This window comes from Helicoverpa zea, chromosome 23 (assembly GCF_022581195.2).
Source record: "Helicoverpa zea isolate HzStark_Cry1AcR chromosome 23, ilHelZeax1.1, whole genome shotgun sequence".
NCBI lineage: Eukaryota > Metazoa > Arthropoda > Insecta > Lepidoptera > Noctuidae > Helicoverpa > Helicoverpa zea.
This window is the reverse complement of record NC_061474.1, coordinates 8,122,475-8,150,452: the sequence shown is the minus strand read 5'-3', so window position 1 is coordinate 8,150,452 and position 27,978 is coordinate 8,122,475. Positions and strand designations below refer to the sequence as shown.

General features: G+C 37.9%; 1 protein-coding gene across 1 annotated transcript; it reads right to left on the bottom strand.

The window, feature by feature from the left end:
* Positions 1 to 44: 44 nt before the first annotated feature.
* LOC124641961 (4-hydroxybutyrate coenzyme A transferase) lies at positions 45 to 23,793 on the bottom strand. The gene is made up of 10 exons (XM_047180232.1): positions 23,468 to 23,793; positions 12,718 to 12,880; positions 7,942 to 8,080; positions 7,427 to 7,517; positions 5,192 to 5,380; positions 3,699 to 3,825; positions 3,290 to 3,378; positions 2,837 to 2,956; positions 2,211 to 2,357; positions 45 to 1,670 (listed from the first exon to the last, which is right to left on the bottom strand). The coding sequence occupies exons 1-10, from the start codon at positions 23,649 to 23,651 to the stop codon at positions 1,486 to 1,488; spliced, it is 1,434 nt and encodes a 477-aa protein (XP_047036188.1). The 5' UTR covers positions 23,652 to 23,793; the 3' UTR covers positions 45 to 1,485.
* Between the last annotated feature and the right edge of the window lie 4,185 nt (positions 23,794 to 27,978).

Genomic DNA, 27,978 nt, shown 5'->3' with positions numbered 1-27,978 from the left:
AAAATATTTCGATGTTGGAGGAATAGGTCAAGACATAAACATTATTTTTCTAATGTAGGTATATGATCTTTAATTCATTAAAAACACAAAGTACAATATCAGCGTTGTATACTATAAAACATCGTGTATTTTAAACAAACACGTAACATTAAAAAATGATTTAAAAACATTTCCAAAAAACGGTTTCGTTAATAAATTCGAGATAATTCTAAAAATAAAGCTAGTTTATTTATTGCGCATGTACATTTACTTCGAATAACATATTTTCGCTTATTTCATTGATATCATTTCGTGTTTACTACAAAAACTAGGCTAGTTACATTTATAATGAAATTCTAGCAATCTAACACGCAAGTGCGTCGACACTTATCAATACTTTTTACTTTAATAAATGTCCGTCGACATTTTAACGATGTACGAGTGCAGTTTCTATTTAAAAGTACTAGACAAAAAGCAAGTCTAGCTACTAACTGGACTAGGGAATTTGATAATACTTTTTAATATTACACCACTATAATTTTTATTTGATGGTAACACTTATAAAGAAAAAAAAAGTATTTTTTATATTTTTACAAAATGCACAAAACTTTTAAACATGATTTGCATTGTCGTTTATTTTCTGATATTTGTGGTATAATATTGGGGCATATTTTTAAACCTTGTAGAAACAGTAATAGTACTATTTCTCTCAACTATATTTTAGTATTTTTTTTCCCCATAGCCAACCAGTTTTAAGGTAAGTTTACATATCAGGCAGTGAGGTCTTTGAAATATATTTCAAAAATTGATATTATGAAACTATGTACTTTAAAACAAGTCAGCCCAGGTCTTAATCAACTTGGAACCCAAAACCTATTAAAACAATCATGAACATTTCATTTCATATAATAAAAAATATTTCATTGCATGGAATAAAAAGCACTTAAATACTTAGGATAACGGATGTACAGTTTGTTTGAAAATATTCTATAACAAATACATTTTATTGGTGTAGATTTAAAATCAGCTGATTAAAAAAAAACTGGGATTTCTGTTGACAAGATCTTGGTATAGGAAATAAGAAGCGTTTTATGCCATTTTTAAAGGACTTAAAAAAGGAGGTTCTCCGTTTTTTGACTTGTAACTGGGCTAACAGACAAAACTACACATTGATAACGCCATCCACTTTTTCCTATATAACTTTTTATTCTTTAAAATGATGTTCTTTTAAACTCCCAGTAACTATCCTACCTCCAAAGTACATTGCATTATGTTAACGTATGTATTATTAATCGTTTGCTAATACATAGTAAATGCAATATTTTTTTGGCAAAAACCAACACATTTTTGTAAAAATTGCAAAGCTTTTACACTCCTTTTTAAACGACAAAAAACGCTTTCTTATTCAAAAAAAAAACCTACACCAAGATCTTACACAAAAAATCCCAAAAAATACAACATATAATAAAATTAAAAAAAGAACATAATTTTTTAATTTTTCTTTTTCTAAGGTGCAGGCATGCATTTAAGGCGTTCAAATGCGGCCTTTTCCAACGCTTCTCTGTGGTCGGGGTGTGAAATCTTGATCAGTTCGTATGCGCGTTGCCTTAGAGTCTTGCCAAAGAGATCCGCTATGCCTTGTTCGGTTACTACGTAGTTCACGTGGGCACGACTTGTTACTACTCCCGCTCCTGTGAAGGGATTTTGTGGTTAGTGTTTGTAATATGGTAGTCTAGGCCTAGTTGGTGAAGCACTAAATTCTCATGTGTGGGTGTGTGGATTCAGTCCAAGTCAGGCAAGTACCAAACTTTTGTAAAGTTTGTATGTACTTTTTTAAGATTACCTTGAACACCAATGATCGTGTTTCGGAGAGCTGGATTAACTTTAGGTCACGCCGACTGTCATTTGAACATCCTTGGCAGTGGTTACGGTTACTCAGAAGCCAGTAAGCCTGACACCAGTCTAACCAGGGAGTATTGGGTAGCCCGGGTAACTGGGTTGAGGAGGTCAGATGGGCAACCACTCCATGTTAAACATTGGTACTCAGCTGCATCTGTTAGGACTAGAAACCGACTCTTACGTAGTTGGGAAAAGGCTACGCAGATGATGAGATGAGGTGGACGATGATGAAATCAACGCATGTGTCGTGTCATGATCATTTCAAAATATGGATCCATTTCCAACATTCATTAAATTGTGAAAACATAGTAACATATCTGTAATATACTGACCAACTTTAAGCGTAGGAACGATCTTGGACTCTCCCTTCTTGGTGACGGAGACCAGCGCGATGATGGGCTTGCCGCGACCGTCCACTGACTCAGCGGCACCGCGGATGAAGTCCACCTGACCGCCGAAACCCGAGAACATGCGAGTACCTGGGGAAAGAATTAGGTTATTTTAAGTAAGTAAAAAATATTTTTGATCTTCCTACTGCCCATTTGTATAAAAAGGTATAACAAATGTTTGTAATAATTGGACTTTTATATTATCTAGGCAACTCGAACATAGCATATTTTATATTCAATTATAATTTCTTTAAGTTTATGAAAATGAGTTATAACATTACATAAAAAAGTGACATTATCACTTTTTTTTATGTAATTTTATAACTCAAGAACGGCTTCATCTATCGCTAACAAATGTTTAGGTTTAGTTCAGACTATTTTGTAGATGGTGTAGGTATGTAAAGTTTGAAGAAAATCGGTCAAGCGGCTCTTCATTCTTCAAATTTTTTGTAACAAAATGGTAGACTTTATGTGTAGCGTACCACGGGCCACTATTAGTATATATAATTATATATGTATAACTCATCAAGGTTCAGTTGGAAGTACAAACATAAACGTTATTATCTTACCAATAGAGTCGGCACACACTTGTCCCGTCAGATCGACTTCGATGCACGAGTTGATGGCTGTCATCTTCGGCTGCAGCGAGACGATGTGTGTGTTGTTCACGTAGTCTATCTCCAACATTTCTGTGGGAAATGGATATTAATAGGTGAGAAGATATAAATCTATTTCTATACGAATATAATAAAAGCTCTGAAAACGTCGACCGATTGAACCGATTTGAAATATTCGTTTACTCTTAGAAAGCTACACTCTTTCCGAGTAACATAGACAATTTTTTATCCAGGGCAGTCTTTGAAACCGCTGGTGAACGTTTTTTTGCAGCTGAGAACCATTTTAAGGTTTTAACGGGTGGCGTTGATACGCGAGGGTTGAGGACTTTGGCCCATATGCACGAAGTTGAGCTCGGAAATTATTTGCGAGCCGCCATTAATTTTGGCAAATACATTGGTACTTACCAACGAAGGGGTTGTTGTCGACAAAGTCGTATAACGCCCTGTTGCCGACGAGGAAACTGCCCACCATGCGCCCTCTGTGGAACTTCTTCCTGAAAATATTAATTTAGTAATCAGTTTTTACATTCTACTTATCAGACATCAGAAGGTCATGGTAGACCATTTTTCATGATAATATATATGTTTGACATTAGGTATATAATAGAATAGTATGCCATCTATAATCTAGTAATTTCCCTACAACAAAAATTTAATATTCAATATTCATTTATACTTCTCATACTTATAAAAATTCAAACTGTCAGCAGTCTGAAATATTTTTACCTTCAATAATTAACATATTATTATGTACTAGGTATAAATAAATGATGTTATTAAAAAAAAAACACTATCAGAGCCAAAAAATACGTACTCGTTATTAGTAATACATCCCCGCTTGACTAGGTCAATGACCCCGACGCTGAACATCTCCGAGTGGATACCCAGGTCCTTGTGATCCTTCAGAGCTGACAGCACCGCGTCGGGAATACTGCCGATACCTGGAGAAGTGCAATAGTTTATTTAGCAAGGAAATAAAGACAACAGCTATAGGATGCCTAACACTTGTATTGTGACGTTTTGTTTTGATATTCGCTACTTAATCAATGCCTATATACCTGCCTGCCTACTTATATAAAAATTTTGTACGCCACTCACAGGCAAAATATGTATGGCTCTAATTTCTCAACACCTCATGTTTAACAATACCTCTGGTTTGTAAACATATACCCATGTTTTAACAAAATAAATTATCTTTATCTTTTATAGGTACTCCTTTTGAAGAAAGACGAGCGGAGATGCCATAAGGCAGGTCAGGCGCCTTTTTCTAGCCGTGAGACAGAAGCTGGGAAGGCTGATGAACATACCAAGGGTATTGGGTCGGCTAAGTCGGCTTGTGGTCAAATAGGCAGTCACTTAATGCAAAACTTACTTATCTGCGTCTATTAGAATTCATGTCATCGTCACGCTGTCATCGGTTAGATTGGAAGCTGACTCCAACATATTCAGGAAAAGTCTAGGCAGATTTTCACTCACTCCTTCTCTGTATCCTGTGCTCTAAAGTTAGACAATAAAAAGCCTGATGCTGATAACTTACCCATCTGCAGCGTAGCGCAATTTTCCACCAGGTTCTGTCCGATGAGCTGTCCGATCTTGGTCTCCTCAGGACTGGCGGGCTTGCCGCCGTGCTCAGGAAGCGGCGTATTGTCTTCCACGGCCGTGTCAATGTGAGACAGAAGCCAAAAACTGTATTGTGTTACCTAAGTAACTGGTTTGAGGACAAAAAGGCAGTCGCTTTATGTAATAGACTGGCACTTACTTATCTGCATCTGGTTACACTATAAGCTGACCCCAACATAGTCAAGAAAAGTCTAGGCAGATGATTATTTTCTCTCGCTCCTTCTATTGTGCTCTAAAGTTGGACAATAAAAAGCCTGATGCTGATAACTTACCCATCTGCAGCGTAGCGCCATTTTCCACCAGGTTCTGTCCGATGAGCTGTCCGATCTTAGTCTCCTCAGGACTGGCGGGCTTGCCGCCGTGTTCAGGGAGAGGAGTATTGTCTTCCACAGCCGTGTCAATGTGAGACAGAAGTCAGGATGTCTGACATCCAGTCATACAAAGGAGTATTAACTGGGTTGAGGTCAAATAGACAGTCGCTTCATGTCAAATACTGGTACTTACCTATCTGCACCAAGCTGACCCCAACATAGTTGAGAAAAATTTAGGCAGATAAGGAGCTACTACTTACAAGCGTGGTGAATAACGCTCATTCCTTCTCTGTTTGAGAAGAGGTCTGCGCTTGGAGAACAACTTGACTATATTCCTGATGATGCTGATGGAAGAAGATTTATGATGAAGACTTACCCATCTGCAGCGTAGCGCCATTTTCCACCAGGTTCTGTCCGATGAGCTGTCCGATCTTGGTCTCCTCAGGACTGGCGGGCTTGCCTCCGTGTTCAGGGAGAGGCGTATTGTCTTCCACAGCCGTGTCAATGTGAGACATGTGGATGATCGCATCGCCGAATGTACGGGGCATGTTGACGTTTATTTGGGCTGTAATTTAAAATATTTTGATGTTAGTGTAAGTTTAAATGGGACGGCAATAATCGGTGACCAATATTTTGTGGGAAAAATTTGAACATAGTGCAAGGCACGCGTACTACAGAAAGTCTGTTAGAAAATCATTGTCAGGGTATAATCAATTATATGAATTACAAAGTCTGACGCGGGCGGGAAGCCCAACGGGCTCAAACTCGTCATATCTTTCGAGTTGTCAATTGTTTGAAGTTTGAAAGTGCTGTAAGGTTTCAGGGTGACAAAGAAAGATGAAGAGAGATGAGATTCATCAATTGAAAGACGAAAACTTCAAAAATATTGTACAGTAAGTACATGGGGAATTAAAATTTATGAACTGAGATACTCTAAAAAAAATACCATTTACTTGCGAAGTCTACCACCCGTAAGTTGTTTAATAGATATTAGAAATGCAAATCACGTGAATTGTGTGTGTTGTGAACAGCTGTAAGACCTGGGATCAAGTCTTACAACAGTCAGTCATTATATCAATGGGCTGCTATAATCATAATTACTGACCATTTACAGTATTAATTGAACAAGGAGTTCAGAGATCAACATCTATTTATACAACAATCAATGTAATTAATACAATTAATGACCTTTTACAGGTCAAAAGCCACTGCACATGTGACTATTTCAATATATTTTAATTACTGAAAAAAATAGAAATATACACATACAATACACATACGTAAATAATAAAAAAAAAAACATAAAAAATAAAGATTTATTTTTTGAACAAAGACAAAAGAAATAATACCTACTTATTTACCCAACTTGTAAGGTACTTTCTACATTTCTACAGCAATCAAATAAAAATAAACAAAAAATCTTTCACAATGTGTTACCGTTTCAAAAAAATTGAGCTGGCGAAAGGGTTTTCATGGAACATAGTAATATTTTACTGGAGCAGAATCTTGGTCGGGTCTCGAGTACCTACATAAAAAGTAGGTTAGTCTTCCTGTCTGAAACCGGAGATCAGCTATTCATTATCTACCTCCATATACATTACTAGCCGTTTTCCCGCGGTTTTACCCGTGGTACTACGTCCCGTGGTAACTACTACCCGTACCGGGATAAAATATAGCCTATGCTACTCGTGGATAATGTAGCTTTCGAATGGTAAAAGAATTTTTAAAAACGGTCCAGTAGTTTTTGAGCCTGTTCATTACAACCAAACAAACACAGTTTTCCTCTTTATAATATTAGTAGTAGATACATATGTAAATAAGTATCTTACAAAGATTCAGTACGCAATGTACCGGGATGACAATGATGATGATGATGATGAAAATGTTTGGCGCGCACTCTACATACATTTGTAAAGGTGGTGATGTAATGTTACTCTTATCAAAAGAATCACTCAATCATGTTGAGATCGCCGATAGCAATGTAAGCTGTCGATAAAGATTATCGATTGACATCTACAACCTAAGGGTGCGTCCACATCTGGCGAATGCGCCGCGAATGCGCAGCACGCGAGCCGATCGCGAGCTGTCCGCGAGCTGCGCGCGTGCAGTCACTGCAATAGTTCGGTGCGCCTCTTTAGCGCAACTCACGCAAGGCTCGTATAGAGCGCGCGAGCGGCGCGCGATCTGCGCGCAATCAGTTCTCGCCCTTACAGTTCCGTATATTGGCTCAGTACTATCGAAGATGGCAGACGTCGCGCGCCGCCTGCGCGCCGCTCGCGTGCGGCGCTTAGGTCGCGCGCGAGCTGCGCGCGGGCCAAGCAGAAGCGGCGCACGAACAAAAATGCACGCGCGCAGCTCGCGGACAGCTCGCGATCGGCTCGCGTGCTGCGCATTCGCGGCGCATTCGCCAGATGTGGACGCACCCTAAGGTGTTTCTTCTCTTTGTTACATTCTGTTATGGTAACAAGATATAAGTAAGGCCTTGGTACACAAAGGAAGGACTCTAGACGGAACATGGTGGGTTTTAGTAAGAGTCTGACACTCCCTCACGCTGCACTCACAGCGCAGCGGGATCATTTGATGATTTCCTAGAAAAAAAAAGCTTGCTTACCGACAATAATTGGGCTGTTGACTAGAGCAGCTCTCACGCAGTCGACTGATGTTCCCAAGCTGCAGTACCCGTGTTGGTCGGGGGGAGATACCTGGAAACAATATAAAATAAATATATAATATTATTTGTAGAAATTATTAATGAACAATTTCCAGCTTCAAGCAGATTGAAACCAGGGAAATACTGCACACGGCAGCCTGTACTGAGTACCACCCGAATTCCTTGGGAACTACTTCTCAACGGCAAAGAAACGCTTGGTGAGGTCGTCCGTAGATTATGAAGAGATAGATGGTCGTCATAACGAGCTCCTGCTTGTTTCGAAATACCCGTAAAATGATTTGAACATCTTTTACAATCGTTACGAGTAGTCAGAAGCCAAACCATGTAAAAACTAGCCCCAACGGGTATAGGGTGGCCCGGGTAACTGGATTGAGGAGATCAGACAAGCTGTCGCTCTAGGTAAAACACTGGTACTCATTCTGGCAACCATCCTAATTCAAAAAAATCCAACTAACCTGAATTAAAGCGATGTCAGGCTTGATGATCTTCCTGTGGAACAGCTTGGGGATGTCCTGCAGGAAGATAGGGATGGCATCAGACCGACCTTCGGCTACCGACTTGCGGACATTCGCAGCCATGAATAGTGACACCGACCTGGGTAAGGAGACATGATGTTAAAGATTAGAATGTGTAAAGTTTTCTGTGAAACGTTGAGGGGACCTTTGGCGCAATGGTCACTGTATCGGATTGCCGAACTAAGGGTTCAGGGTTCGTTTCCCTGTTTTTTTCCTTCAATTCAAATGTTTATCCATTTTTTTTATAACACCTAATAATAAAATTTAAAGAACTTTCGGGCTAAAAGAGGTATTGATTTCTGACACTTACGCGAATATTAGACATTTAAATAAATCTACTTTTACGGATTTTATCGCGTTATATTAATATTATTTAATCCCGACGTTTCGGATCCTTTACAGCATCCATGGTCACGGGCAGACTAAGGTGTTGGTCCTCTTGATATATTAGTTACAAACAGCTACCCTACATTTTGTTGATTATTATTGACAATCCGATTCACGCAAAACGAGCTCACTGTATCCATAGGTCGAGCAGTTGTAGGCTTGGATTTTGATTTAATAGTTTCTATGATGGGATTCCAAGCAGGTGGTATGCACCAGCCATCTTCTCTATTGAAATTTGGATGTTTTTTAATTTCAATAGCCTCGCGAATCATCCTAGGTAGGAATCGGTTTTCTCTTGTCAACATGTCAAGCAAGTATTGTTGTGTTACATGTCAAGCAAGTACTGCACGACAACAAGCTCCGAGTACCGCGCCCTCGTCGCAGAACCCGCGTGAAACCAGCCACAGTTGAGCGTCTACCTGCTGTTCTTCCATACATAAGAGGAGTCACAGACAAGATTGGCTACATCTTGAAGCGAGCTTCAATCAAAACCTACTTCAAGCCGCTGAAGAAGATCAGTCAATTCTTACCACCTGTCAAGTGTCACATACCTCTACAAGATGCGGGTGTATACAAGCTTGAATGTGATTGTGGTCTCTCTTACATAGGCCAAACTAAAAGAAGCATAGGGACCCGCGTAAAAGAACACATCGCCGATGTCAAACACCGCCGTTCCAGACAGTCAGCAGTTTGTGAACACACACTAGACAAGGCCCAGCATTACATCAGATTTGATAAACCACAAGTCCTTGCAAGAGAAAACCGATTCCTACCTAGGATGATTCGCGAGGCTATTGAAATTAAAAAACATCCAAATTTCAATAGAGAAGATGGCTGGTGCATACCACCTGCTTGGAATCCCATCATAGAAACTATTAAATCAAAATCCAAGCCTACAACTGCTCGACCTATGGATACAGTGAGCTCGTTTTGCGTGAATCGGATTGTCAATAATAATCAACAAAATGTAGGGTAGCTGTTTGTAACTAATATATCAAGACGACCAACACCTTAGTCTGCCCGTGACCATGGATGCTGTAAAGGATCCGAAACGTCGGGATTAAATAATATTAATATAACGCGATAAAATCCGTAAAAGTAGTTTTATTTAAATGGCTAAAAGAGGTATCAAAAATTTCTTTAAAGTGTATTCACAGAGCAAATGTTAAGATCATGGTTTAAAAAAAGCTGGAAAGATATCATAAAAGACGTTAGGAGCGGGAAAGTCCGGTCACATTCTCTTTTCCAAGAACTCAAGATCGGTTTGAGCCATATAGTTATAAAAAATAACCCAAGTAAATATATTCCCTATGCGTCGCAAACTTATCTCAGTATATTTTGTCTGCCTATGTGCCTTATCATTTAACTTATCATTAAAATACTTAGTTTAAACTGGATATTCTGCTGCCCGACATTATCAATCACAATTAATTCGTTATCGATAAGAGATTATAATGTAATACTCAGTCTTCACTTATAATAAGGAGTGTCATTATTATACTGCTCATTTGTATCGGATGCGCCTGAGTCGGTATCAAATGTTTGATGTTTAGTTGAGACAAGATGGTTCTAGCTGTGTTGCCAGCTTCCCGAGGGGACTATTTCTAACACCCGGATAAAAATGCTGTGTTAATATCGAGGGAGTAATTAATAACATCAGTGTAATGATAACAACGGTGTGTGAAATCTAGATATAACAATAATGTTTTTAATGGTCTTTGATTTTAGGAATTCATCACTAAAAATCGTAGAATCATTACTAAAATAATATACATAAGGACATAGAAAATAATCGAAATGCAAAGGCGGAAGTATTAACCAGCCCTATAAAGTACTTGAACTTGACCACTGAATGAATAGACATACATACAATTGCTAGGATAAACAATTACCTGTAGAGGTCAAAGCATAGAATGACTAGATTGCTGATATTATGATTCATTATTTTAATTTAATGTTGCATCCTATTCACAGTTATGTCCAGGTAACTGGGCTGAGGAGGTCAGATAGGCAGACGCTCTACTTAGAACACTGATACTCAGCAACCGTTAGACTGGAAGCCGACCCCAACATATTTGGGAAAAGGGCTAGACGGATGACCTTGTTTTCACTGCTATTAAATGTATTATCAAAAAGGGTGGATTCTTCCGCTGCATTCAATTGATAGAACAATTTAGTTTGTAATCAATGAAGATAAATTACGTAATCTAACCGACTTGTAAACAATTGATTGAATAGAAGACACAGCTTAACAAACAACGGAAACTATACAATCAAATGAAACGAACAAGAACTAGATTGCGACGTAAATACATTTTTATTGCCATCTAGGTGTAAGTATTTAACAGTACATATTCTTGCTTTCAATATGACCAGGTATAACTCTTCTAGCTAGACTCATTAGGTAATATTGTTAGTTAGTATCTTGTAATGAAAGTAGCTGCAAACAATGAAGTCATATTTTTATCATATTCACTGTTTTCTACAAAGTTTCACAAAATCTGGTTTGATCGATGTTTTTCGACTTTCGAAGGCTTGCAAACCTTAGCAACACCCTCGGAACCCAAAGAACATAGGTGTATAGGTATACTTGTTATCGAAGATATTTATGGACGCATACTTTATACAACACATGATATTTCTTTGTAGGAGATATGAGATAAGATACAGTCTTTGGGATTATTTTAAATGTCAGTAATGTCACCAAAGTAACTCATTTTAAGGGGAAGGTAATAAAGTTACCTAAACCTATAGGTAGGTAACTTATTCTTTATCTTTTGGTACAGACAGTTACGTCTATATTTAGATGTTGTGTAATACCTAATGTGTTAAATACAGTTACAGTTACAGCCTTTTTATCGTCCCACTGCTGGGCACAGGCCTCCTCTCACAGGGAGAAGGATTGAGCATTAATCACCACGCTTGCTCAATGCGGGTTGGTGATTTCAGACTATATAGTCCAGGTTTCCTCAAGATGTTTTCCTTCACCTTTTTATCAGCCATTGGTGTCTAAGATATACTTAGAAAGTACATACGGACTTAGAAAAGTTGCATTAGTACTTGCCTGACCTGGATTCGAACCCGCGCCCTCACACTCGAGAGGTTGGTTCTTTGCCCACTAGGCCACCACGACTTTTTTATGTGTTAAATATATGGTGATAACTCCTCCGTGGGTGATAACTATATTGCATAGTCACGTGTTGCTTGAAGTGAGACAAAGCAGTGAAAAATGTCATTGTATGTATTGTATTTCCTGATATATGTATCTAAGTGAGAATGGAAGAAGAATCTAGAAGGTAGATCCCGTAGAAATCTTCAGTTACTTGGAACTACTAGGATTCAGTACCTGCATGAATGCATCAATCTAAAGACATTGTTAGAAAACAAATTGTAAAACTGCTACTTCATAAAATGCATATTAAGGCCGTTAGCTGCACGAAAACATGCTATTCACGTAATTCTGAGATCCTCATTATCTTATCAGTTAAACCAAAATTTAAGTAAATGCTGTCATTCTTGCAATTATCACGATATGTTAAGCATTTTTGAGATGAAATAAAAAAATAAGGGCCTGTATACATCATCCTCCGAGCCTTTTCCCAAACTATGTTGGGGTCGGCTTCCAGTCTAACCGGATTCAGCTGAGTACCAGTGCTTTACAAGAAGCGACTGCCTATCTGACCTCCTCAACCCAGTTACCCGGGCAACCCGATACCCCTTGGTTAGACTGGTGTCAGACTTACTGGCTTCTGACTACCCGTAACGACTGCCAAGGATGTTCAATGACAGCCGGGACCTACAGTTTAACGTGCCATCCGAAACACAGTCATTGGTGTCTAAGATATACTTAGAAAGTACATACAAACTTAGAAAAGTTGCATTGGTACTTGCCTGACCTGGAATCGAACCCGCGCCCTCATACTCGAGAGGTTGGTTCTTTGCCCACTAGGCCACCACGACTTCAAAATAATAATAAATATTCGAAATAAGGGCCTGTATACAATTGTTTCTTTTTTCCGGAAATATTGTATGTATGTATACGACATGACCACGACATGACCTACCAGTTTCAGTCCATTGACCCCTAAAATTAGAGGTCAATTATATTTATTCGTCGAAAACTGTGTTTTATAGTAAAGTGCATTTCTAAATAAAGCATAACTTGCCCTTCTAGATTCAGTTCATTGACGCCTAGGATTAAAATCAAATTATTTTTCTACTATAGATTGATATTAGCCAAAAACAAGTCTTCTGAAAATCCTATCTCCGTTAACAAATCAGTAGACAGATATGTTATAGGACTCCACTCCAATTCTAGCTCTAACAAACCTGAAGATATCCTTGTATTCAGGCGCAACGTATTTGGCCTCCTTCTCCGTATGCATGTGAACGACTTTGATGTCTCTCAGATTCTTGGCCGCGCCGACTTCTGTCATGGCGTCCAGTAGAGGAACCGGGGTGGCAGCCGCGCCTTGCGCGTAGATCGTCATTCCTGGAATGATGGAGAGGATATTTTAGATTTTAGAGGGTTTTTTCTGGTGATTAAGGTGTCTTGAACTATACAGGGTGCGAGACTGAGCCTCGGAGAATATAGGGTGCGAGACTTTGCGCATAGAGCATGCAGTTTTCGTTGGATGACTTTTATCGCAAAATTAACATGTGTCAACAATTAAGTAGGTGTATGCCTCCATTACCAACTTTGGAAAGCAAAGTGTTCAAAACGATCACTTATGAATCTTTAACATTATTTATCAGAAAATTCTGCTAATCTAATAGCAGTTTATTTGATGATTTCTCATCCTAAGAGCCTGTGATTCAGTGACAGTCAAAGTCTTTTATTTGCCAGAACGTAGGTGCACAGAGTACTTATGGCCTTAAATCTAAAATGGCAGATCTGCCTTCTTAATTCTACCATAACATACGATATGCAAATATTTCGCCCGTCAAATGGGTAGGTCTACATCAGAAATCGATGTGTGCCCTTGACCCCTGTAATTTATTTGTTTACATTGTTATAAGGGCCTCAAAAAGGGATGTCAAGAACCTGAAAGTCGAGACCTCAAATTCATTATAATAAAATGTTTACTCAAAATTGGTAGGTAATTAAAATCAGACCTAATTAGCAATTAGTGAAAATACTTTAATTAATGTATTAAGCAACCTTTGCTCCTGTTATGAATTTGGCAATGATAAATAAACAAAACAAATTCGTATTAAAAACGTTTTAATTATCTGCACTGTTGAGGTTAAAGTCTGAAGTTTAGGATCATATCAGAGGTAACAAGCATTTTTGTGTGAAAAAGTTATCAGTTGAACCGTGGTTGAATCCGGTTGAGATTGGATTTCGTAATTTAGTCAACCGGACCTAACCAAAGGACCAATAGATATCCTGCAGGGGCTGCAGGTTGTTCGAAAGAGATACCGCGGCCCTGGTACACAAAAGGCCTACGACGGAACACGACGGTTTTTAGTCACTAAGAGTCTGACACTCCCTCACCGTTGGTAACCCACAGCGGGAGGGGTCATTTGATGATTTTTGACGTCGTTAAAAAAAAAAGGACCAATAGATATAACATTGAATTTATTGGGGGAAGCGGTGAAGAGAATTTGAGATTCATATATCAAGCCCAACATATATGATATGATGCTGTGATTTTAGAAGGGATGAACCAAATGCAACAAAGAGGCGATTTGTCGAGAGCTTGCTGCCTTTTGTATGAAAAAAAAGTGAACGTTCGTGCGAAACAATATAAAATTATATACAGGTAACCAGTTCTACTGTTTCAAGCTGATCTACGTAACTATGAAAGAATAGAGATATTGAGGGCGCCAAGTTTATAAAGTTAGTGTTATCTATACATACTAGTATCATAAAGCTGAAGAGTTTGTTTGCTTGAACGATTTGGAAAATTCTTTTTGTGTTAGATAGCCCATTTATCGAGGAAGGCCGTAGGCTACTTTTTATCCAGGTTCGTACAAAGTTTTAAGTTCAGGTTCCCACGGGATGTGGGTCAAACTGCTAGCAGAAGCTAGTATTTTGTATTACGAAAAATATCTCACGCTCAGCGTCAAGATATGATTAATTACTTGTTATGTATTTTAGGATCGTGCCAATAACCGTAAGAAGATGTTGTTAATAATATAATTTACTATGTAAATACGCTGGTTGATAACGATATCTTACGATGCAGTTTTCTGTTACAATGACCTAGCTTTTATCGTCGTTTCATATGATTTATTAGCATCGGGGGCTTCAGTCATTCACTAGGAGATTACACACATACATAGATCATCATCGGTCTAGCCTTTTCCTAACTATGTTGAGGTCGGCTTTCAGTCTAACCAGCTGAGTACCAGTTACTTGCAGGGTCTGCCCTATCTGGCCTCGATCCAATTAGGCTCTTAAAAGATTGGCCATCCAAGATCGATCAAGACATTTCCAAGCCCTTTTTTTCGAGTTTGGACTTGTGTCAGAATAATTTAAAAGTGCTTTTAAAAGGGAAAATCTTGTTTTTACCTTGCGTAAGGTTGTTTTAACCTTACGTTAACATACATTGTTTATGATCAATTCATTATTGTACAAGTTAACTCATTTGAATTGCAAAACGCAATGTATTGATATTGTTGAACTTGAACTAGTTACAGAAATTATATATTCAAGTGCGCGTAAATAATTAAGGATACATTAAAACAGTATGTATGTATGTATGTATAGTAAATACTGTTTAATTAAACTTCTTTGATGGATTGATTTTTAGACCAGAGATATTAAAATTATACCTAGTAGGTACTGGTAAAAGCTTAATGTTCTTTTTATCGCCCCTGCCCTTATTAATTTTTTTGGTCAGAGCAGCATGTCTTCTTTCTTCCATTCTTTCCTATCTGACGTCATCTGTCAAGTAGCCCTTTGTCATTGCAGCCATATCGTCTTTTACAAAATCCATCCATCGTTCCTTTAGTCCTCTTCTTTTTTGTATCATTCCATTATGAAGTACGGGTCTCATAACTAAGGACTTTTTCGAAATAAGCGCCTTACAGATTATGAGGTGTCATTGCCGATTTACAGTTTTGATAATACTTTATCGAGTGTATCATAAAATGCATTTACAATACGAGGTGAATGTCACAATAGCCTTGGTCATGAAAAGGTTATAAAATAATATCCATGCATTTTTAATCGATACTTATAATGCTGTAATCATGATAAAATTATATTTATTTTGCAAAAAAAGTCGTAAACAACACTTTTACACGTCAAATTTTAATTAACAGCGAGATGAATGTAATTAACTTATGCGATAAGGATCCGATGTACCGAACCGAATACCAGATTAATTGTTAGGTATATGATGTGTCGTGGTGGCCTAGTGGGTAAAGGACCAATCTCTCAAGTATGAGGGCGCGGGTTCGATCCCAGGTCAGGCAAGTACCAATGCAACTTTTCTAAGTCTGTATGTACTTTCTAAGTATATCTTAGACACCATTGGCTGTGTTTCGGATGGCACGTTAAACTGTAGGTCCCGGCTGTCATTGAACATCCTTGGCAGTCGTTACGGGTAGTCAGAAGCCAGTAAGTTTGACACCAGTCTAACCAAGGGGTATCGGGTTGCCCGGGTAACTGGGTTGAGGAGGTCAGATAGGCAGTCGCTTCTTGTAAAGCACTGGTACTCAGCTGAATCCGGTTAGACTGGAAGCCGACCCCAACATGATTGGAAAAAAGGCTCGGAGGATGATGATGTTAGGTATATGATGTTTCATAACATTTCCGTATAAATAACAATTTGATTCAGATGTTTGCAGCTATGGCTAATATTCAGGTTATTCTCAGAACATAGAATACATTCACTTTTCAGGAATAAAACCGAGGAGTATAAGTTTGCTCAACATAGTTTTAAAATCGAACTTATCGATCACCAAAAAATTGCATAAAAAAAAACTACACATCTACATGTGCAAAAATAATTTGAATGAATCACGAGAGTTCAAAACCCACAAACAACATTCATTCATTCATTCAAATGACATTATTGCGCTTTATAGTATCAAAATATGTACTCTCAATTGAAACAAATGGTATATGTATACTCTGACCGGAGAGATCCCTCGTGAATTCATACACGTTCCGAGTCGAGTCATTGACCTTACACTTGCACAATTGCGCTCAGGAGAACGCACGTAAGGTGGATAAAGTATTCTTAGTGCAAATAATCATAATATTATGATGATGATGATGTCCTCCTAGCCGATAATCGGCTACGGCGACTGTTCTCATGTAAGGAGATTAGCCAACTGCGCAGGACGTTTATAGTGCACAAGCATTTGCATTTGCGCAGACACAGGTGCACTCCCTATTCCTTCACTCTCATAACTCGATGGGACGGCAATCCGACACGACCGGAGAGAGATCAGGCGCAGGACCGACTTTTACGTGCTCTCCGATGCACGGGTGTATCAATCACCAACTTCCAGGCACCGGGCTGCTTTGTGAAAGTCTTCTAAAACCCACAAAGCGATTTCGGCCCGACTCGGGAATCGAACCCGAGACCTCGTGCTCAGCAGCCACACTTGCGACAACTAGACCAACGAGGCATCATAATTATCATATCATAATATAATTAATGTATATAAAAACTAAAAAATCCGGCTACGTCATCCTAATTGATCGTGGGCAAAATTACTCACAAGACTTTTCTAACTAGTCCTAAATAGTGCTATCTATGATACGATGTTGTCTGCATGTCTTCTGGCTCCGACAGCAGATCAGTTAGTGTCATAAAATATTATTTTGTAGATCTGATGGCAATGTAGCAGTGGCGAAGGGTGGTTTATTGAAATAGGGAAGCCGCAGCAAAAAAAAACTGGGAGGGGGGTTCTCAGGGACGGGGGGGAGAGGTAATGGAGGTAATTTCTCAGTCCACCTTTTAGCACTGACTGAGAGACTGATGATGTTTTCTCGAGGAATTCTGCAGATTATTAATATCTATAAAACTTTATTCCATAAACTAGGTACTAGAATCTGAGAAAAGTTGGCACTAGAAACAATACATTTTATTTAATTTACAACAGCCTGTTAGCCATTGATATTTATCGTATAGAAATACATTTCATGTTTCATAAATCCGTCACGACGTTAGTAATTTTAATATTGACGTACGATTTTTCGAAGTTGGTAATATTAGTTACCTTTTTTTAACGACGTCAAAAAAGGGTTCGAACAATCCTGCAGCCCCGGCAGGCCTTGGCCCTAATGGGCCCAGCTGTTATATTAGTTACCTTAGATTCCATTACATAGTCACATACAGAACGTCCTAATAAAAGTGTCTTAAGAACTCAGTTTCTATACCTTTGAGAGTGAGGTAACAAAGATACAAAATTGCTTTCGTTTTTAATAACAAAGATTGGAGATGCTGTCGTCATTGCGTTTATCGGCCCCTCCTCCATCCGTAACCTATAAAAACAATGTATTATTGTTTTCACTGGTTTTTTTCCTCGATTGTATACGTTTATTATAAGACTTCTTGTAAACTGAGATAATAAATATAAATAACTTCTCTATCTGAGGCACTCCTCCATTGCGAAAGGAGACATTTGTCGACATTTAAGGTGAACTTACTATTTTGAAGATTTATGTAAGTATATCTTCTATTAGGTATTAAAATTCAATGACTACAAATTAGCCAAGTAGTAAAAGCAATAGGTAAATAAGGAATTAATAATGCAAAGCTAAAGTTAGGTATGTGAAACAACAAAAGGTAAGTCTCTACCTAACCAAAATCTATTTCCGTCCATCGGTTCAAATTATTTCTTTTGTGGCTTTCAGAATAAATGTCAATTAATTATTAAAATTAGTGTTAACTAATTATTATGCTAAAGAATTGATAAGTCACCGGCATTCACAAAACTGTTTGACTTTCAACGTCCTTTATGATGAGTCATGGTTCATTTACGTACCTCAAATTCTCAATATCTCGAATTAAAAAGATTTCAAAAATAATCCTTCTTAGCAGTTGGGTAAAAAAAATGTTATTGGCAGCAACACCTTGGAAACTCAATGCAAAAAGTAGGATTATTAAGTTATTAACTGTAACAATGACTGAAATGAAAAGAAAACAAAAAAGACACCATTATATTATGATCTTGGTGTAATCGATGAAAACATTTATTAACTTCAGTACTTAGATACCAAGATGTTAGCAACGGCGCAGGCCTAAGCTTCTAAGAAGTAGGCCAAAATAATCGATGCTAAGAGCAATGACATCTTATCATCCGGTACTCATCAGGTTCCGCAGTTAGTATGTGGGCTGGGAGCTGTATGGACGTACAGGAGAATTTTACTAAGAATACTACTTCAGAAATCCGAAATACTAAAAAAGAATAACTTCAATTCGGTCATTATCTGGGGATTCCTGGGTTTCTATACACAATTTATTCTTTAGGTTTAAGTTATGTTTTGAGCGAATGTAAAAATTCAATCTCTAACCCCTAAACATGGATGGATCGGTTACAGAAATCCACCGTATACGAGTTTATTAACTTTTTGGTGCTAAAACCAGCAACGCGGAATGTTGCTGGGTCAACAAAAAGAAGCCAGTCACAAAGTGCATAAAGTCCCAACTCGCATTTGAATTTGGAATTCCTGAGTAACCATACATTTTGAATTTGGAGTGGCGCCAAATTATACTGAATCAACGGCCCACGCCGCGATTCTGTTTTGTTATCTCCAACGCCCTTTAAATCTAATGTTAAAAACGAAAAACAATTTTTTTTAATTGAATTGACACAAACAAGCAAACTAGTTTTAATAACTGGTTTACTCAAAATAATTATTCAGGTTGTAGCATCAAAGCATCAAATATGAGAATCGAAGTAAGTCCCATCCTAAGACTTATTTACGTCCCGGGGCTGCGGGATTGTTCCAAAGAGATACATAAAGGGCTCAAGAAAGAACATGGGGGGTTTTAGTCCGTAAGAGTGACACAAGAATATGGTGGGTTTTAGTCAGTAAGAGTCGGACACTACTTCACGCTGTACCCAAAGCGAGAGGGGCATTTGTTGATGTCCCACCAAAAAAAAAAAACTACCAAGTCACGTTATATCGAAATAATTATTTTCGATTACGTTGTTTGACACAGAATTTGCGGTATAAACAAACTAACGCCTTATCTCCTAGTGACGCCATTCATTTGCCTTTTTTACAAGCATACTGTGCTACTAACATTTGCGTTGAGGAAAAGCTGCTTGAAAACACTATTCTACACTCGCTATTATTTTAATATTATGTTAAGGAATGCTTTTGCATGCAAGTAACGTGTAGTCAACGTATTACTAATTCAACCTTGCATTTGCAAAAAAAACTGTTTAGCAGACAGGAGTTGCAAAGGTCGCTAATATTTGATAGTTTTATTATGGCTGAAAATAATATAAGTTCAGATAGAAATATAGAAGAAGAAAAGCATTATGAACCAACCACATTAAAGGGCTAAGGGCAGGAGGATGACGATGAATCAACTTAGCATGTAGCTAATGACACATTCGAACTAAAGACAAAATAGACTTTTATTTTGGCTACTCGATAAACCCAGCTAATTATATAACACATGTTTTGATTGGCAACAGCATCCCATTGTGTCTGGCGCCCTTGACCCAGCCAAGGTGACACAAAAAGTGTCATAGATTAAATTGTAAGAGTTCGCGCGCTTTTATTAGCTTACGTCAAGATATTTGAGTGGAACACACACACAAACACGTGTAATGAGTGTGTATTTTTACCAATTTTTACACGTATAATATTTACACACGCCATCGACCCGGCTATCTATTCCGCTTGTAGTTTTATTCATTTGAAATGAATTGTACAATGATAAGGTTCATGAAAGGTCAGTTAGCAACATAATACTTATAAATAATTCGTGTTAGTAATTATGTTACTAAGTCAACTGCTAGACTAGACCTAAGTTTTGCCGTCTACTGCATTTGGTTAACAGGAGTTTATCAAAGACATAAAAAAATCTTTGAAATTAGTTACCTTGGAAGGAACCTGTTTCAATGGGTCAAGCAAATAAGATTAATAAAAGAATTTCTACACAGCCGTAAAAATACTTAAATCTTACACTTTTTATCTTTCTCTTACTTTACACTTTTTTTTCATAAGACTGCATTTTCGGGTTCATTCAACCAGAAACTTTTTAAAACGCACTGCATTACTGCGTTGCCCAAATATATCGCTGACCCGCTAAAGGGTGTTCACACTCATGCGATATTGTGTGCGCTGTACTAATAATAACACACAGTTATTTTTCAGGTATGAACATATGTATGCAGATGTTATAATTTAGGACCACTCGCATAGGGACTTCTGACTTTAGAGAGAATCGCCCAGCCCACAAGTCCATATAGTAAAAATAATGAAAATCCTATGTTTTATATGCAAAAAAGTAAGATTTAGTAAACAGATCTTTCAGTTAAATCAACCTCCAAGACCTCAGTTACACCTGTCTTTTCTATCTCTATTGTCTTTTCTATGTCTATTTATTATAAAAAAATCGATCGGGGAAAATTGACTAAGGGCGCCGATTAAATAAAGGGGCGCCGAAAATGTACAAGGGCGCCGAAATAGTAAAAACTTTGATCCTATTTGTTTTTTGTTTCTTCTACTTTTAAATTGAAAAAGATTGAAAAAATACTACTGTATGTTATCTACATTTCAGAGTTTATCTAATCTAATGCCGATTCAACTTATCTTAACCATAGTTGTCAATACCTAAGTGGATTTCATGGGGATTGACCTTGGGGCTTATCATAGGTTTAGTAACTAAATCCTTACTAATATTATGAATGCAACAGCTACTCTGTCTGTCTGTCTAACTGGTCCCACTTTCAACCCAAAACTACTGACCCATGCAATTTGATACACAGATTTATAATTTAGTTAGTAGAGCTTAAAAAATAACGCCAATTAATTTGCTTGCCGTGTCCGGGAAGGAGTTCCCTCAGAACGTGGGTGAAACCATGAAAATACCTAGTGTTTTCATGAAGGTGGTTACAGTCTCAATTATAATTATAATATTCAGTAAAGCACTGTCATCTGATGCTGAACACACACTTATATAAATGTCTAATTTGATCAATCATGAGTCATGAGAGTAGTAATTGTCAATTACTATGTAGTCTCATGTAAGCAGCATTTTATCTAATTATAGCAATCTGCCTCATCGTGTATCTAGTACTAATATAATAGAGGATTTCTTTTTTCGTTTTTTGTACCGTAAGGGCTGTGAAACTGAAACTACTACTAAACTGAGAAATTCTTTCACTGTCGGGCAAATAGTAATATAGGCTATATGTATTTTATCCTGATAGGTGAAGAAGTTCCCACGTACGTAACGGGTAAAATCGCGGAGAAACTGCTAGTGAATATTTTTAAAATAGGATGAAATTTACTACCATATGTTAAAAAGGTCTTGTTGTGCCTACTACTCAGTGTATTCTACATAATTTAACAAGACCACAACAACATCAATTTCCGAAGTTGTTACCTGATACAACAGTCAATAAAAATACCAGCTTCAAACAACAGAATAATAAAACAAGTTCATGGTAAATTGAGGACTATTGCCATAGAGTTAAGGTCTAAGGTTGCATAAACTTGAGTCATAGTTTAAAATGTACTTTGTACTTCAGCTGTCAGTAGTAGTTAGGTTCCTTCAAATAGATAATAGGCTTAGTTCATTCATTGGCCCCTGTTGTTACATAAGTGTAGTAACATTGTGTTTGATGTGATATTCTATGATATATGATCAAAAATTCATGAGTTTGTTTTGAAAAATACACAATAATTGGTTTAATTTGATATATACATATACAAATTCGGTGTAGTCTTAAAGAGATGAAAATGGTTTTGTCATCATCTGAGTCTTTGAGAACTCTCCAAGTCACTACTGATTACTAATTCGGAGATGAATGTTTCACTATGTATTTATATATTTTTTTACATTCTACATAAGACCTACTTTTTGAACATATAATAATAGATACATTTGAAATGGAACCTTGAATTTAAGCATCAGAAACCAAACCCTAGCTCAGCTGAAGCCTTTCGATTTTCCTGTTTGAAAATAATAATTATACTATTTTAATCTATTAAACCATTTTTTATGTGGTTATTATAAGCCAATCTATGTAGAAAAGGATGTTTTACGACCCCAAATGACTTGGGAACAGGGCAGGAAGATGATGATGATGAATTTACTATAAGAAATAGAGCAGAACTCTTCGAAAAATTCTGGATAATGCTGCCAGTATTTTTCAGGGTAATAGTGAATCACTGAATCTGGCTACAAGTACAAATATAGAGTACAAAGAGTATGAACCTAATTTTTCTGCTGTAGAGCAAAGTCCAATATTGTGATAACATTTTTTTTACAAGTTTTTTTTTTGCATTGTTTGTGAATTGAATTATGTATGATCTTTTTTATGTAGGTATGCTGCTATTGTTAATTTTACTGTCCGGTCATTTGTTAAGTAAAGTTTCATGTCAACAGAAACAATATGTTTCTTGACAGTTTGTAGTAGAATCCATTTTAGGATTTATAAAAAACCAGAGTTAAGAGTGCAACACGCTATAATATTGTAAGTTAAACAAAGTTAATTAGTTTTAAAAAAGACATACAATTCACGTTAAAATATTTTGAGTCATGTTGTTTGAGACTTGAGTTACCTACCTACACTTTCTTTCATAAATAATTGAAGATCTTTATTGCACTTTGTTGAATAATCGCGTAAAATGACTTGATCTTTTGTTAAATTTATGACACGCAACACAACATAATATGCGGCATCTAAATTAGTAGCAGGGTGGCGTTTCGGACTTTGTAAAAACTGACCGCGTAAACAGAGCGTCGGTCATAAATAAGTTAATAACATTTACGTAGCTCTAAACGAAACGACGCTCATTAGCATAAATTCGACGTCGAACAAGTTGAACATCTACATAAACAGGTAGATAGACGAAAACGGGCCGAACCAAATAGGTTCTAATGTGAATACAGAATTAATTTTTAGAAGAGAAATTTTTGCTTACCGGATTTCAACCATTTCTCGAAGGCTTCTTTGGCAGTCAAACGTTCCGGCACCCGATCTAGGGGCTGAGACAATGACTGGGTATATGTGAAATAACTTCTGTTCAACTTTGCACTACTCAGCGCGGCACTTATTCTACCGAAATTCCGGCTCGTTACAAGCGGCACCACTTTGCACACGGACATTATGCCGATTATTAATTTAAGTTACAGTTTTTGATCTAAATATGTTTATATTATTAGTTTTCTGATTAGCTTATTTTTGAAGAGTGTCCGTCCGGTGTACACCCCTCTTCGTGCTCAAATTAAATCTGAATCTGATTGGCTGATAGTAAAAACATCAATGTTTTTTTTTATTTTTCCGCATGGCAAGTTTTGTGCTTACGTCAAAGTTTTGGGGTTTCCAGAAGGAAAATATAGTGAAAATTTGAATAGGTATACTAGGCAGCGTTTTTTCCACGTATGTAAATGTAACTCCCGAAAATATATTCACTGAAACAAATACATAAACTGTGAATTATAAGGGGTTGATTGTATAATTGCTAGTGCTGATAAATAAATTGTTCACATAGCATCGATGTTTCGTATGGCAGACACGTTTAAATAATCCTGCCTCATGCAAGGAAGAACCTTGCATGGACGAACTAGTTCCAAGAGGCTTGATTACAAAAAATATAAGTGTGCATAAATATCTCATCATTGTTGCTTAATTATTAATTAAGTAAACTCTGGTTGTGATTGATAGGAACTTATACCATAATGCAGATGCGTAATTTGTGGAATAAAAATCCTCCGACGTCAAATGGATACTAAAAGTCTTAAAGTCTTCAAGAGAGTCCAATTATATATTTAATTTATAAATTCACACATAACAAGCTTTTTACAACAACAACATTTCATTTTTTTTTTTTTTAACACACTTCTATCAATTTTTCGGCTATGTACATACCTAACCAAAGAGGTTGTACATACAATAATACTTTCCCTAATTGATGAGAAGTATTCGGATGCCTAATGCATCCCAATCCTTTCTCGCAAATCCACGAGCCGAGGTCTGGGAACTGCCTTGGTAAACACATCAGCCAGCTGATCTGTTGAAGTTGTCTTCACAACAGTTAGAGTTCCTTCTTGCACCATTTCTCTCACAAAGAAGTGTCTAGTACGGATGTGTTTTGTCCTCTTATGGAATTCTGGGTTGTGAGCTAATCTTATAGCGGCCTCATTATCCACTTTAAGGACAGGTATCTCTTCTAGATCTGTCATATCTGCAAAAATTCTTTGCAGCCATACTAGTTCTCTAGCAGCTTCACTAGCAGCCACTATCTCCGCTTCTGTTGTGGATATAGCAACTGTGGCTTGTCGTTGACTAAGCCAAGACACAGCAGCACCAGCGTACAAACATACTACGCCAGTAGTTGATCTTCCAGTTGTAGAGTCTCCTCCGTGATCAGCATCACTGTAGCCTATTAGCTGTTTAGGCTCACTTCCATATGTCAATCCGAGAGAGATTGTCCCCTTCAGGTACCGGAATATTCTTTTAACTGTGTTCCAGTCTTCCTTTGTAGGATTTTCTAGCTTACGAGAGGCTACTCCCACCGCATAAGCGATATCGGGACGAGTGCCTACCATCAAATAAGCGAGGGCGCCGACTGCTTCTCTATAGGGAAACTTCTTTTGTTCTTCTGCAGGGACCACTTTCCCTGACTGAATACCTTCTTTCTCTATAGGAGTAGAGACTGGATTGCAGTCAACCATCCCAAAACGCTCTAATATCTTCTTTAAATATGCTTCTTGATTGATGGTTATAGAACCGTCACTTGCGGTCTTAATTTGAAGGCCTAAATAATATGAAGCTGGTTTGACTGTGATCTTTAATTTCCTTTTCAGATCTTCTAGAAAGCCATTCGCCAACTCTGCGTCTGTAGCAGCGACTAAACCGTCATCAACATACAGAGTGATCAGAATTTTCTTCTGTCCAATTTTCTTAGTGAAGAGACAACAATCACCATCACTCTGTTTGAAGCCCATCTCTAGTACTATGTCCTCAAAACAGCTGTTCCAGCACCTTGGTGCTTGTTTTAAGCCATACAGACTGCGATTTAGACGACACACTTTCTTGGAACCATCACCATAACCATCTGGTTGCTTCATAAAAATGTCCTCCGTCAATCGTCCATTTAGGAACGCAGTGGCTACATCAAACTGAACAATATGTAGTTTTTCTTGAGCACTAACACTCAAAAGTGCTCGAATTGTAGCATGTCTAGCAACGGGGCTAAAAGTTTGGTCATAGTCCAAACCTTTCTTCTGTTTAAAGCCTTTTACAACTAACCGCGCCTTATATTTTTCAATAGAACCATCTGGATTTCTTTTTATTCTGAATATCCATTTACATGGTAGTGCTTTTCTGTTGGGCGGTAGTTCACATAGACTCCATACATTGTTTTCCAATAGCGATCTCATTTCTGCGTTTAATGCCTTCAGCCACTCATCTCTGTCTTCTCTTCCCAAGGCTTCTTCGTAAGACTCAGGAAAATGATCAGAGTCAATGAGGCAGATATAATCCTTCATCCGCTGTGGAGGTCTAAGGGTTGACCTGTCTCTCAAATTATACCTGTGAACTTCAGGTTCCCTTATCTCCTCTTGAGCATCAATGAACTCTTCTGCTTGATCTGCTTCTGAAGCATCATGAACATGATCTCCTGATACAGCCTCGTCATTGGTAGCTGTATCATACTCTCCCTCTAGAGCATGTTCATTAGACTCATTATCACAAGTTTCTGGTTCTCTTATTGGTGAACTTATCTGGGTTGGAACATGTTCCGATAAGATCACTCCCTCTGTGTCTATCAGATCGAAATCTCCCTCTGTCTCACTGCTACTTGGTTCATTAATTGGTGGTAAATTCATTTCTTCTTGAAGACTTGGCAATGCAGTTGGGATTTTCAATTCGATGCTTGGACTAAATATGACATCTCTAGATCTTTCGGTCTTTTTTCCATTCCAGATGCGATACCCATCGTCGTTATCGTATCCAATAAGTCTGCCCTTAATAGCTTTCTTCTGTAGCTTCTTCCTTTTCTGCTTAGGAATGTGGAAGTAACATTCACTACCAATTACACGCAAGTGAGAGATCTTAGGCTTCTTGTTATGCCAAAGCTCATACGGTACTTTCCCTGCTTCCCTAGTGGGTCCAGTGCGATTGAGAACGTAAGCAGCTGTATTAATAAGCTCTGCCCACAAGGCTTGTGGAAACTCCTGTCCTGAGTGCATGTATGATCGAGCGGTTTCTACTAAAGTCCTGTTTTCTCGTTCTGCGCACCCATTTTGCTCAGGGGTGTATGGCATCGTGAGTCGCTGGATTATTCCCTGCTTGTGAAGAATATCTCGAACAGCTTTATTGTCGAACTCTCCACCATTATCGCTCAATAATGTTCTAACTGTATGTCCAGCGTTTTTAGCTTCTTTTAAGAATTGACTAAGCTTGTCCTTTACTTCACTTTTGTTGCGAATGAAGAAAACGTGACGAAACGCGGAGTAATCATCCTTAAAAAGAACAAAATAGAGATGTTTGCCATAGCTCTCCGGGAATGGTCCGCATACATCAGCGTGTACCAGCTCTCCAGGCATATTAGCTCTTTCTCTCTTGCCAAACTTCAGTCGCTGTGCTTTACCATAGATGCAACCTTCGCACTGTATATCACTCTCTAGATTTAGATTAATCCCCAGTTCCCTCTTAACAAGATCCTTAATGTACTTCTTGTTCTGGTGACCAAACCTCTCATGATATAGCTGGAGTAAGCATGATGGATCAACAGCATTAATTTGTACAGGTTTACTCGGTAGAACTGTCTTCATCTGTAACTTATACAGTCCACCATTATGTTCCCTGTTACCTACTGCAATAACCTGACCATTTAATTCCAATCTGCACTCTTTAGTTGTGGAAATAAATGTACTGTTTCGCAGTTTGTCCTGTGCAGCTAGCATAGATAGCAGATTTTTCGTTAGTTTAGGCACGTACCAGACATCACTTAGGGTAAGCTTCATAATTTTGCCGTTAACATTTGTTTCAACCACCACAGACCCTTTCCCTTTTGCAGGAACTACGGTGCCATCTGCCGTCGTCACGGTGTGGTTCGACCCAAAGTCCTCATAATTTATGAATATATCTTCCCTATTGGTTACGTGAGTTGTGGCACCATTGTCCACATACCAATGTTCTGCATCTTTATCCTCTGAGCAAGTATATATCATCAGCGTAATATTCTGCACTTGCTGCTTCGTCGACGTAGACTGTGAAGGTGGTTTCTTCGGTCTGCCATCTTGGATCCACTGCTTGCAGTTCTTGATGCGGTGTCCCTTTTGTGAACAGTACCTACACCTCAAATTCTCGTCTCTGGATTTTATTTTTAGCTGCGGCTTAGAGGTAGAGGCGAGCACTTCTTCAGTCTCTTCATTATGATTACTAAGTGCCCTCTCGTACCCACAGAGTTGTGCTGTTAGTGTGTCT